This window comes from Ammospiza caudacuta, chromosome 5 (assembly GCF_027887145.1).
Source record: "Ammospiza caudacuta isolate bAmmCau1 chromosome 5, bAmmCau1.pri, whole genome shotgun sequence".
Taxonomy (NCBI): Eukaryota; Metazoa; Chordata; class Aves; order Passeriformes; family Passerellidae; genus Ammospiza; species Ammospiza caudacuta.
Window position 1 is genome coordinate 10,377,452 of NC_080597.1, and position 12,628 is coordinate 10,390,079.

Here is a 12,628-nt window from a genome sequence, read left to right on the forward strand (position 1 = left end):
TGACTAAAACCCTTTTGTAACACAGACGTGCCCAATTTTAAACAAACTCACAGCTCAGCAATGCAAGACAACACACTTGATGTTTCTGAGGAAAGGAATTTTAAACCAGCTTCCTTGTTCCTCCCTAGCCCCAACTGCTGCTGACTGAAGCACGTTGTACCAGAATGCTAAATAGTTACCATTACTTAAGGATATAAAGCTGTGTTTTGCTATTGCAATTATAAACATAGTGCTGGGGGTGGGGTTTTTGTTGACACTGTTTTGCTTTTGTTCTGGAGGGGGCTTTGGTAGACATCTTTTTGTGGTTTGTTTTTTTGAGGGTTTTTTTTAGTTAATTCTAAAACCAGCCCTGCTCAAGATCAGTTTGGGACCATGTTATATAGGTGCACAAACACACCTTGATTACAGTGATATTAGCAGTTTCTGTTTTGGACAGCTGCTGGCAATCTAGGGCCCTGTTTTCCTGAAAATGTGTGCTTGCAGAGGCTCACTGATCCCTGCCACAGCTCACTCTGGGTGTGTTGCTGAGCTCACACAGCCAGGATGAGGTCCAGCACCACTGAGTGTCCTGGTGCAATGTCTGCAGTGTCTGTGACTGCATCACCAACCATTAATGAGAAGGAACAAATGGCCTGAGGCTCTTCCTGGATTCCTGGAAAGTTGGCAGGCTTTTTCCTGTCTTCTCTAGCTGTCTGTCTCAGCCTGCATGTAGAACAAGGGTTGATGCACTTCCAGAAAGCTGACTTCAAATGCAAAAATAATTTCTCTGTTCCACACTGCTACAAACTGACAGGTGAAAACACATAGCACTTCTGAACCAGAATGGTTGAAAGCCACTTAGCACAGACTCAAGTGAGTTTGCTTGAACACATACTGTCCATGTTCAATGTGGATGCAGCTGAGAAAGACTCTTGGTTCATTTTCCAAGCCTGTAAAATGTGATGCACACCAGCAGCCACTTCAGGACTGTTTTTTCTCTCTGTGGCATCAGTATTTGGAATTATGTTGGTGGAGAGGCACCTCAATGCATCCCAGTCATACCAGTTTGATGCCAGTGCCAGCAAGAGATGCACAGAGCCTGGAGAGGGTTCATAATTCAGCAGGAGAGCACCTGAAGAGGAGCACAAAGGAATTCCAGCACAACTTGAATGCCTCTTTGCAAGTATATGCAGCATGCAGAATAAAAAATGAGGCTAGAGATGTGCACTGCTGCACGTCTGTGATCTCACTGGCCTCACACAGACGTGGTGGGATGGCTCCTGTGACTGGAGTGCTGGAATGGAAATGTACAGGCTTTTGAGGAAGGACAGAGGACATGAGAAGGGGGTGTCACCCTCTGTCAGTGACCAGGTGTAGTGCATGGAGCTCCACCTGGGGATGGAGGAGGAGCTGATTGAGACCTTACAGGTCAGGATTAAAGGGAAAGACAAGGCATCAAATAAAGCTTGTTAAAATTCAAATATCACGTCCTCCAAGATCAGGAGTCATGCATCCCAACAAAGAGGAAGTGAGGCAAAAATATCAGGATGCCTTAATGGATGAGTAAGGAGCAAACAAAAAAAGAAGTCTACAGAAGGAGGAAGCAAGGCCTGGGAGGAGTACAGAGAAATTGTCTAAGCAGTCAGGGATCAGGTTAGGAAACTAAAGCAAGTCCTGATAGAAATAAATCTGGTCAGGGATGTCAAGGGCAACAAAAAAAAGCTTCTACTGGTATGTGGGTGATAAAAGGAAGACTAGGGAAAATGTGGGTCCTCTCTAGAAGGAAACAGGAGCTCTGATTATCCAGAACATGAAGAAGGCTGAGGTACCCCATGCCTTCTGCCTCAGTGTTCACTGCTAAGTGCTCACCCACACCACCAAGCTGCAGAGGCAGAGAGCAGGAAGAAGAATTTATACAAAATCATGGGTAAGAAAGGGAAAAGACTGATTTAGGCTTGGCTTATTTTGTCAAAAATGAAGCACACAACAATCTTCTGATTCATGTAAGAAATACAAACAACCCTTTGACAGATGACTTCAGATGGAATAAACTTCCTGCTCATTCTGGTAGGTGGGAAGCTTTTAGGCAGGGCCCATCCAGCTTTTTGTCAACTGTGTATGTAAGCTATAGAGAAAATCAGCCTCCAGCTCACTGTTTCTAGGAGGGGAAAAATTATGCGTAATGTGTAGAAACTAAGGTAAATACAGCATGTTGCTTTTCAAATAAATAACAATCACTCTATCAGCAATTCATATAATCAGTGTGTCTGTAACAGGGCACTTCTGCTTAGCATGCCAGAAATGCTCCATGGAAAAAGGAACAATTCCAAGACTTCCCCAGTCAGTGCTTCACCACTGTTGCCTATACAGTTATGTTAAAAAAAATATACATGAAAGAGGAGAGACAGTCTTTGAGGAACAAGATCCAGTAATTTGATCAGTGTTCAGGCAGCATGTGGGAAGAAGGCAGCAAAAGATGCTTGCTGGAGAGAAACTCAGGGGCCTGGCCAGGCATCAGTGAGCAGATGGCTCCATCCTTGCAGTGAAGCTGAGCAGTCAGTCTCTTCCTCCTGCTGCTGCAACACTTCTCTGTGCACATCACCAAGAGATGCTGTACCTAAGGAACCCTCAAGCAGACTCTGTCAGGCATGCAGAAAGTCAAGACTTGCAAAGAACCAAAGGTGCGTCCTTATTTTTATAGTGCTGCAAGAGTTTTTGTTCTATACAAAAATTTTTAAAGAAAAAATATAAGAATAAATGAATTTTTTTAAAGGGTCTTGGGACTGCACCAATCTCTTGTCACAGTTCTGTTGTTGTGGCTTAACCCCAGCCAGCAGCTCAGCCCCTCAGAGCTGCTCATTCACACCCCCATAGTGGGATGAGGGAGAGAATTTTAAGAATGAGAAAACTCATGGATTGAGATGAAGACAGTTTAATAGGTAAAGCAAAAGCCACACACCAAACAAGGAATTCATTCACCATTTCCTATGTGCAGGCAGGTGTTCCACCACCCCAGGAAGCAGAGCTCCAGCAGGCACAACAGTGACTTGGGAAGGCAAATGCCATCACTTGGAATGTCGTCCCCCTTCCTTCTTCTTCCCCTAGTTTTATGTGCTGAGCATGGCGCCATAAGGTGTGGAATGTCCCTGTGTTCAGTGGGGGTCAGCTGGCCCAGCTGTGCCCCCTTCCAGCTTCTTGTACAACACCAGCTGTGTGGCAGGGGAGGCTTTGCAGAAGTGTGGGACAGAGGGAATGTCAGGAGTGGAAGCTACAATTGTTTTGGCTGGGAAGATGCATGTGCACAGTCACACAGCTTGAAGGGATCCATGGGGCTGCTGCAGCTGGCAATCAGACAGATTCCTTCCTGAGGGGGTGAGGCACTTGGGACATGACCTGCTCCAGTGTCACAGGGGTCAAGAGAGCTGCTGGATCTGATCATCCTGGATCCCACTCCTTTGCCACCAGCTCTGGTGCACACATGCTCTTAATTTCCTTGATTCAAGATAGACAGAGGTGGTGCCAACTGCAATGTTTGGAAAGGCCTCCCCATGAAGCAGAGGTGGTACCAACAGCTTCTGATTGCCTTTAAATTTCCTCCAGTCCTCCTGCTTGCTTTAGATTTGTATCTTCTTTGTCTCCACCTTTCCAACAGCAGCTCAACAGACAGAAAAACAGCTGTCACCTCATTTCTTTGGTCTTAGCTGCTGGAATTTACTGGTTCATTCTTCTGTCATGTCAATGGACTGTGCCAAGTGCAAATCGTTAATCTAAGTGTATTTAAAATCATTTCAAAGCATGGAGGAGGTGCAACTTCTCTGGCTTTACAGACACAGGTGGAGCTTAAGCATTGTACAGGGGCCTCAGCTTTGACTGTTAGTGGAGTTCATGAAAAAATCCAATGCACTGCATCCCAGGTCTTCTGCTGTAACTGTGGTGCCTTTGGAGTTTTCTCTAGGGACTCACAAGTTCATGAGAAGGATGTGTCATATGATGAATTGAAATTAAAATCTACTCTAAATTGCGGAAACTGAGCATGAGGAAATCATTCTCACAGATAAGTGAAAAGAAGTGTGATGAACAAAAGCAAATGAAGGTGGAATGCTTCTTTGTAGATACTATTCCCAGCAATTTGAAAACATCCTAAAAAGACTGTGGAGCCCATTTTAAAAAGTGACTGGAAACTGTCCCACAGGAGAGCAGTGAGGAAGCACCTACTGACCATCAGTGGGACTTAGGCTCCTACCTGTCCTTGGACTTTTGAAAAATAATCACACCCAGTGACTCACTAACAAAGGCTCTCATTCCAGGAAGCTCAAGGATGTACATTCCCTTTTAGCGAGATTCCAGCACAATGTAGACTCCATTTTTTGGTCCAAGTGTGGCTTTTGATTTGAGCTGCAAAGGAATCTGAAAGAGAAAAGAGCGTCTTATGTGCAGTTGTGTTTGTTTATGTGTGTATGACACCCCCACATACAGACAGACATTTTTGCTGGAGGACCAAATCATACCAGGATCACTGTGGAAGCTGTAAAGTGCTTGTTTTACAGTCAGCTGTGGTGGTATAATATTAAATAGAATTTACAGCCAGAGGCTGAGGCAGTGGTTACCCAGGAATGCTGTAGATCTGAACAGAAAGAAATTAACTCTATAAACTCTAGAGCTGGGTGCAATGTCCATAGCAATAGGCATATACTAGAGTGCTGACATCCTGTGAAATATGGACACACATTCTCACCCTCTATGAATTGTGACATTTTGCCTGTGGCCTTGCCATACTGCTCTCCACTAAGGCAGGGCTGTGTAACAGTCCTTTTGTAGGAAAAATGATATATCTGAAATCACATTTTGCTTGAAACATGCAGTCCATGCCTTGTCTCTCCTTATTATGGAAGTGTCTCTGGCAGTTTTCTCAAATGAAGAGAAGTCACAAAGGCAAACCAGTTGTCCTGCCTAGGACACACTGTCAATTCCCTCAGGTTAACAAGTGTGATCTTTAAGCCTCTGCATGTACAAACCTCAGTCTCTGGGCAGGTCTTGAATTTAAACTTCTGCAAAATCCTCAGCAGAGTAATTTTTGTCTCCAACAAACCCATTTTCATACCAAGGCAGCCACGGGGTCCTGCCCCAAAGGGCAGGTATGCAAAGGGATGTCGTTCCTTCTTGGCCTCCTCTGTAAACCTAGAAGGTGCAGAGATGGAAACCAGTTCAAGAAACACTTTTTGCTCAATTCCATGTTTTAATTTAAATCTCAAAAGCTGGTTATTTCAATTGATCTTAATTGATAGGTCTTGGGGACTATTGATAGATTATGTCCTGACATCCTATGTAAAAAGATAATTGACTATGGCCATCAGCCTTTGTCAGCTGGTGACTTCAGGAGAGGACATGGAGACATGAGTTTTACTTCCAATCTATCTTTAATGAAAATCTCTCATCTCTTTGGATTCAGTTTCCAAGAACTTTGCACTGCTAAGGTCCAGAGAACTCATGCAGGGTAGAAAGAGATGAGAGGTAATACAGGCTAATTGGAGCTTTGGAAAAAAGAATATTGTGTGTTTCCACTAATTCCATCCCCATGCTTTGAAAACCTAAATAAGATTGAGCCACTACTCCAAAAGGTACTGTAGAGGCCCCTAATTGGAGATTGAAGGACCATTAATTCATGTACTAAGCACTGTTGCATAATCAGATAATACTTGCCTTGCTCACCTCCATATATCAGCCCGGTAAATTTAAAATCTCCCTTGTTTTATTCCTACCACCAATTTTAAAATGAAATACTGGGGAGGGGGAGAAAGGGGAAGGCTGCAGCTGAATTATTTTATTTCATTTTTTGTTATGCTCTTATTTTATAATTCTTGCTAACATTACCAGCTATACAATCTGAGCAGAGTGTTAGTACTTATGGATCATTCCTTGGGGAAGGTTCAAAAGGAAATTAATCTCAGATTCATACCAAACAGCACTGTGTGAATCAAGGGGACTGCAGCCCCTACTAACCATTTCACCCTTTCATACTACTGTTAAAAGTGGTGAACAAACAATTAAGAAAGCATTTTTAGATAAGCATTGCTAAAAATACCCACCCCAGACTTCCAGTTGCTGCTAAGATTCCTCTCCAACAAAATCTCTGGGCTTCTCTAACCCTGGCATTGCTCTTCATCCTTCTCTAACCCTGGCATTGTTTTTCTTTGTGGCCAAAAGATTCTAATGGAGCATATGCCTAGATTTGTTCCAGAATGAACATTAGAAAAATCCATCTACACCACACATGTGTTGTCCTACTGGCAAAGATGGTTCTGGGCTGCCAGCCTCACACCCAGTTGTTCATGGAGCAGGCACTTCTTTTCTAGGTAAACTTCTGAATGTAGTGGTAGCTTAAAATGCATCTGCCCACTAAATAGTTTAAAAATATAGCTGCCCACAAAACTAAATTGTGCTTCCCCACAGCTCCACATCAGCTGAAACTCTCCCTGTAAGCTCAGCCCAGCACCTGTAACCCGGGGCAGGTACAAAACCACAGCTTGAAAGGGCTCCCCCTGCCCACTGAAGACATAAATGCTCCATGTGACACTGTCTCGCCAAGCAAAAATCAAGGATCCTAACTTACAGACAGAGAGCAAATTCCCAGAGGGAGATGGGGTAGGTTCCCCACTCACAGAGTACCCACATTGTTATATTTCAAGTGAAAAGAGGGCTCTGAACCAGAGAGGAGCTGGATGAGTTTCCCAGATACAGCCAAGCCAGTGAATATACTGTCCCACTTCAGAATTTCAGCACCCAATAAACATTGTTCACAGGATCTGATTTGGAAACAGGTCTGAAAATCTCTGTCCCAGTTCAACCTTGACCAGACCTTGCACCTTCTGTGGAATACACCACTATCATCACTTGTCTGATTTAGTGGAAATAACATGTTTTCATGGTCTAAATAAAACTGGGCTTCTCTTGGTGGAAAAGCTGCTTTGGATGAATAGTGGGTGACTGTGGCTGTGAGAGAGCAGCAGGATCTGGTGCCTGCAGATGCTGGAGTTCTGTGCCCACAGGCCCAAATAAGGACCTCAACCAAAGGGTGAAAAGCATTTCTCCACATACCTCTCAGGAATGAACTTCTCAGGGTCTGGCCAGAACTCAGGGTTGTGGTGAAGGTGTCCAACTGCAATTTCAATGACAGCTCCAGCTGGAATATGCTGCCCCAGCACCACACAGTCTTTAGCTGCTTCCCTAGTGAATCTGCAACAACATCATGCATCCCAGATGATTAATAAAGATTAAAAATACAGCAGGAGAGATCTGTAAAAGTATCTGTCTTCATCTGACCAAACAATTTCTGGGTAACACTTTCTCACAGATAAATACAACAAGTATTGCTGATACCAGTATCTTCTCGGGTTACAATCATCTCCACTTAGAAGTCCATAACTCCAGCCCAGGTGGTTGACTTTTGCCCTTTTCACAGGAAAGCATTTCTGGTTGTTTACTGTTTTCGAGAGCATTAACTGCTAAACTGCAATTTTATTGTTGATGTTTGGTTTAGACTCATTTTTTAAATGAAAATTGCTGATGAAATGTGTCAGTCATCTCTAATAACAGCTAGAAAGAGTGTGCTGGTTTGCCTCCAGGAAAAAAAGAACAGTAAATATAGCTTTGAGGGTTTTTTTTTATTTGAGAAGCTCCCTCCTGTTGGTGCAGCACCTGAAACTTAGCAAGGGATTATTAGTTATATTAGTTGTAATATTATATTAGTTGTAGTATTAGGGCTGAGTGTTCTGCTGCTACTCTAGAAATACAACTAATACACAAGCCTTAGAAGAGCACATTTCACATATATTCATCAAAGACAGGCATGATGTTAACAACAAAACTCTGCTGCTTTCTCCCACCCTGTGGTGATGGGTGACAGAGGTGTCCTTAGGAAACTCATCATGACAACACTGAGAAAAGCCACCTGCCAAAGCCCAGCTTGTGTCTTACAAAAGATTGTGTGTGCGTGTGCATGAGTGGTTCTGATCCAGATCTTTTGGTGCTTGGGTGGTCACTACAGACCCCAAACCAGCCCAGAGCCAGGTGGGTGCCCTGCTGTCTCAGTCTGGGAGCTATTCCCTCACCATCTGCAAGAACAGGGGAGAGGCAATGTGCAGGAGCTTCCTTTGCTGCTTCCCACACTCTGCTGAAAAGTTGAACAAAGATTTCAGCTTCAAGGCTGTCAGTCTGGTATCATCACAGAAACACATTCTTCCCTTGCTGTCACCCATCTCCCTTTCTCACAGACAAATAAATAACAGAGGCTCCACACCTGGAACAAAACACTGGCATTAAAAAAACAAACAAACAAACAAAAAAAAAACCCCCAAAACTTAGACAAGCTATCCTTCTCATTCCTACATGAATTTGGTGATAATGGAAGCATGAGTTCTGGGGGAGAAAGTTCTCTGGATAGTAAGTTCATTTAAAAATATCAACTCATTTCATAACAAACTTGGCTGCTACTCATTTTTCACTGAACTCAGCAGAATCCTTGTCATAGGCAATTAACATCTTTCTTCAGCCCTGGGCTGTCCTATCCATTCCACATCCATCAGAGTAAAAGCCGGATCAATAAACAGCCCTGACAACACCAAATAAAACTTCAGAAGAACTTGTTCTATTCTTGTTCTGTCTCCCATCTGACAAACATGGACTGTTTCCCAGTGATAGAGCCCAAACTCAAAGACCCCTGTCACTTTAACTAGTTTCCACTGGTACCCCAAGTATAACACAGTAAAACCCCATCATCTCATCCAGGAGTAGATATCTCATATTAACTCTCTGAACAATCCTGCAGATGCCCATGAAAAAAAATTTGACTCTCAATCTTGGTGAACATATAGAAGAGAATATGATTTTAAGCTTTTTTCATTCTAAGGTGCTTGCAGTCATGGGTTAAATTTTTCAAAAGCTCTCACAGCAAGCTCAGCTTTGGCTTCTTTCCAGTCATCTGAATTTTTCCCTGAGCTTCATGAGAAGCATTGCAACTGGCTGATCTCTTTGAAAAAATTGTATTTCTTAATATTTTTATTTATACTTGTGATAAGTTGGAGCTTTGAGAATCAGTTTTCTAATTTCTTTTTTTGCTTGTTTTCAGTTCATCAATATAGAATAAGTCATGTGTGACTTGGGACAAAACTTTCAAAAGTTAATGGATGTTACCATTATTTAGCTCTATTAGTATAAAGCAGTGCTAAGTGTAAATGGGCCAAAGTTAAACAGAAATGTAAAATACAGCTTTCAGACTGTGCAACCCTTCCACAGACCAGGGCTCTATAACCAACAGGGCACTGATAGGGATGGGTTTTGGCGCATATCCCCAAAGCCTGAGGCACATGGAAGAGCAGCCTCTGGCTTTCTCTGGCCAGACCTGCTCCAAAATGGCTCCATCCTCCAACCTTGGGGGATGTGAGGAAGCAACCTTGGCCAATTCACTGTAAAAATATGCTTTAGAAATACCAGAATTATCCAGCTTTCCTTCAACAGGCCGCATGGTATCTTTCAAATGCACAAAGCAGTATTGATGTTGGCACAGAGACTGTCTTCCAAGAGCAGATTTCCATTTTCTAGAGCCAGGGAGCAATCCTGTGTAATCAGAAGGGGAAAAAAAAAAGATACCTGAATGCAGGTGGGTACAAGCGCAACGTCTCTGCAATCACCATGTCCAGATAAGGGAGTTCTTGTACATTTTGGCAATCAGGGACCATCTGAAAGGGCAGGACAAAAGGAACAATTATGTTTTCTCACATAAAAGTGCCAAACTCATCCCAGATTAGCTTTTAAATCATCTATTTTTTCCTGGGCATCTTTCCTGTAGAAGAACTCGATGTCTCATCTAAAACAGTAAATGATAAAATTATACAAAAATGTGGGCAGTAATTAAATGTGTGTGTAACATTCCTTTCATCATCAAAATGCTTTGGTGCACAGCCCAGCTGAAGGTATAATAATAAATCAACTTGCTAGGAAGCATTAAAAGCAGGTCATTACAGAGAGCATCAATAGCTGAAACAGAGCTATTGTTTCACACATGTACCAAAATCTGCACAGGACCCTTGTTCCTTCCCAAGGACAGGAGGCTCACACTTTGTTCACAGAACAGCAAGTCCTCCAGTTACTCTTGTTAATGTTGGAACAACCCCTGTGCAGTTCCCAGCTATAGAAATGAAGCAGGGTGCTGGTGCTGTGATGCCTGTGGAGGGGTGGAGATGGCACTGGAAGAGGCTGGAACCCCCATGAGGAACAGTTCACAGTGGGAAATTGTTCTGCTAAGAAGTGAGGTGCCAATGTAGAGCTCAAATCCCACCTGGCAGCACGGCAGTAGTGCCTGAGCAGAGAAGCCTGATTCCTCCAGCCCCTGCTTAATGCTGCTTAATTTTTCACAATGGTCAATTCCTGAGCCCACACCTTCACAATCCTACAAAGCCATTCAGCCCTTGACAAGGAGTGGTGGGCACTGAAACCCCAACAGGGCTGTTGCTCAGAAGGCTTTGCCCTCCGACTGGCAACAGACAGACAGTGAGAGACACCAAACAGCAGCACTGACAGGAGTCAGCACACAGAAAAACAGGGAATTTCTCCCAGTTACCTTCCTTGGGAAAAGGGCATCTTCCCTGTTTTATTCAGTGCTTTCAGCAGAGGGCAGCCAAAGTATATCGAATAACCTCATCAGGAAAGTAGAGTTTTGTTTTAAATTAGAGCATCTCCTAAGGACTGACACAGAGTAAATTGGAGAAAAGCACAGACGTCAGACTAGACTAAACCTTTTATGAAGATTTGGGGCCCCTGCCGTTCACAAAGGGGACTGGATTCCATCCTTCCTTTATTTACTACAGCACTTTTCATGTATAATGCATATTTTATTGAATTTTCATGCAAAAACATATGGTACATCCTGAAAATACTAAGCAAAGAACAACTCCAGATGGTAGGCAGAAAAGGCATACAATAGAACAACGATACCTTGCTGGATTAGGGTATCCCACTTATTCAGCACTAAGCTACCATGCACCATTTCACATTAACTGATCTTTTCTAGGAAGGAAATAGATACATTCTATTATCCCCATTTTCTGTCTCAGGAAAGAGAAGCAGAAGCAGAGAAAGTAATTTGCACAGGCTGAGGAGAACCAGTGTGTGTGCTTCTCTCCCAGGGGAAAAGATGCAACTCAGCTTGTCAACAGATGAAGTATTTTGTCAGTATATGACAAATATTATCAATACAGGAAATATGGACTGCACTGACAGCCTTTCAGTGGGGCTTTTATCTTGTGGTGGTGCCTGCTAACTCCAACCTTTGGCTTAGGTCAGTGGTTATCAGACAAAGGACTAGGAGCCCAAGAGCCACGTGAGAGCCATGGCTGACATCTGTGTGAGGAGTATTGCTCCAATAATTCCAGCAGCTAAAACCAAAGCTGGGAGAATTATTTTTATCACCCTTGTTTTGCAGAAAGGGATCCGAGGGCTGCCTAATTTTGTGGGGGAAATCAGAAGCAGAGGCTGGAAATGCAGTCTCAAATTTCAGGTCTTCATGGCACAATTGCCTTTCTCCATGCGCACAGAGGTGCTCCACTCCTCAATGCAAATGCATGCTGTGGTTTGCATTCTTTTATTTTTTCTGCCAGTTTTACAGTTATCATTCAGAACTTTCCCCTCACCTTTTTATACTGCTCTCCTGCGTCTCTTTGAATCCTGAGTCAGCATCTGAGTCCTGTTCCTGCAATCCCTCCTGATTTCATGGACAGGCTGGCTGAGAGAAGAGTCCAGGCTCAGAGAAAATGAGTGGTGGAGCCAAGAGCACACTGAGATGTGTTTGATTCTCTGAACCATGCTCTTTCCACTGGGCCTTCCTGTCTCTCTCATAATCCCCCTACTTACTTCTGGAGTCAATAATTAAGATAATTATATGGTAACCTGATATAATAAGTAGCCACTAAATCAAACCATACATCAACGAATAATATAACACTAAATTATTGGAGCTTTGATTTAGTCTTTCAAATAGCTTCTATACCTTCAGGGGATTAGCAGTTCAGAAAACAAAACAAAAGGTGTAAAACCAGCTGATTTTCCTTAGAAGAAAATTTCTTTTGCTTACATAAAGAAGGAGGGGTCAGTCAAATGGCAGCAGAGTGAACTCTGCTATCATGAGAATGACAGACACATCAGTCATTTCCTACATCTGATGCAATTTAATTATTGGCACTTCCATGCTTTTAGCATCAAAGTAGCTGGACCTAATTTAGTGGTTGTTTGCAAGGTCTGACCTGCAGCTGCATAAAGTACACACAAGCCAAGCATCTCTATTTAGGAAGGACAGTTTGTTGCTTTTTTTTCCCCTTTCAAAGAAAATATTTTCCATTTGTTTTTCCACTCCCTCTCTTAAAAATATGCCTTTAGCCAAGCACATTTCAAAGGAACATAAATATGCTTTTCTCCCTAAATGTCCCTATTTATATCTATCAACTGCTGGCAGGTTTTCTGGGGTGAAGGTGGTGTTGTGCAAACATGCCACTTTAACCCCCTGAAAAAAAAATTGTCTAAATTGCCTTGTACTCAAGATGAGGCAGCTTTTTTCACTAAGAAAGATTTCTCTCTTTAACAAGAAGAGATGGGGGGGTGT

At 43.0% G+C, this 12,628-nt stretch overlaps 1 protein-coding gene across 1 annotated transcript in view; it reads right to left on the reverse strand.

Moving 5' to 3' along the window:
- Positions 1 to 3,014: 3,014 nt before the first annotated feature.
- TBXAS1 (thromboxane A synthase 1) overlaps positions 3,015 to 12,628 on the reverse strand; it is a 228,663-nt gene continuing 219,049 nt past the window's right edge. Inside the window, exons 10-13 of the mRNA XM_058805104.1 lie at positions 9,625 to 9,713; positions 7,075 to 7,212; positions 4,995 to 5,157; positions 3,015 to 4,386 (exon numbers count right to left, since the gene is read on the reverse strand). Coding sequence (XP_058661087.1) covers positions 4,312 to 4,386; positions 4,995 to 5,157; positions 7,075 to 7,212; positions 9,625 to 9,713 — 465 coding nt within the window. The 3' untranslated portion in view covers positions 3,015 to 4,311. The remainder of the gene's footprint in view (positions 4,387 to 4,994; positions 5,158 to 7,074; positions 7,213 to 9,624; positions 9,714 to 12,628) is intronic.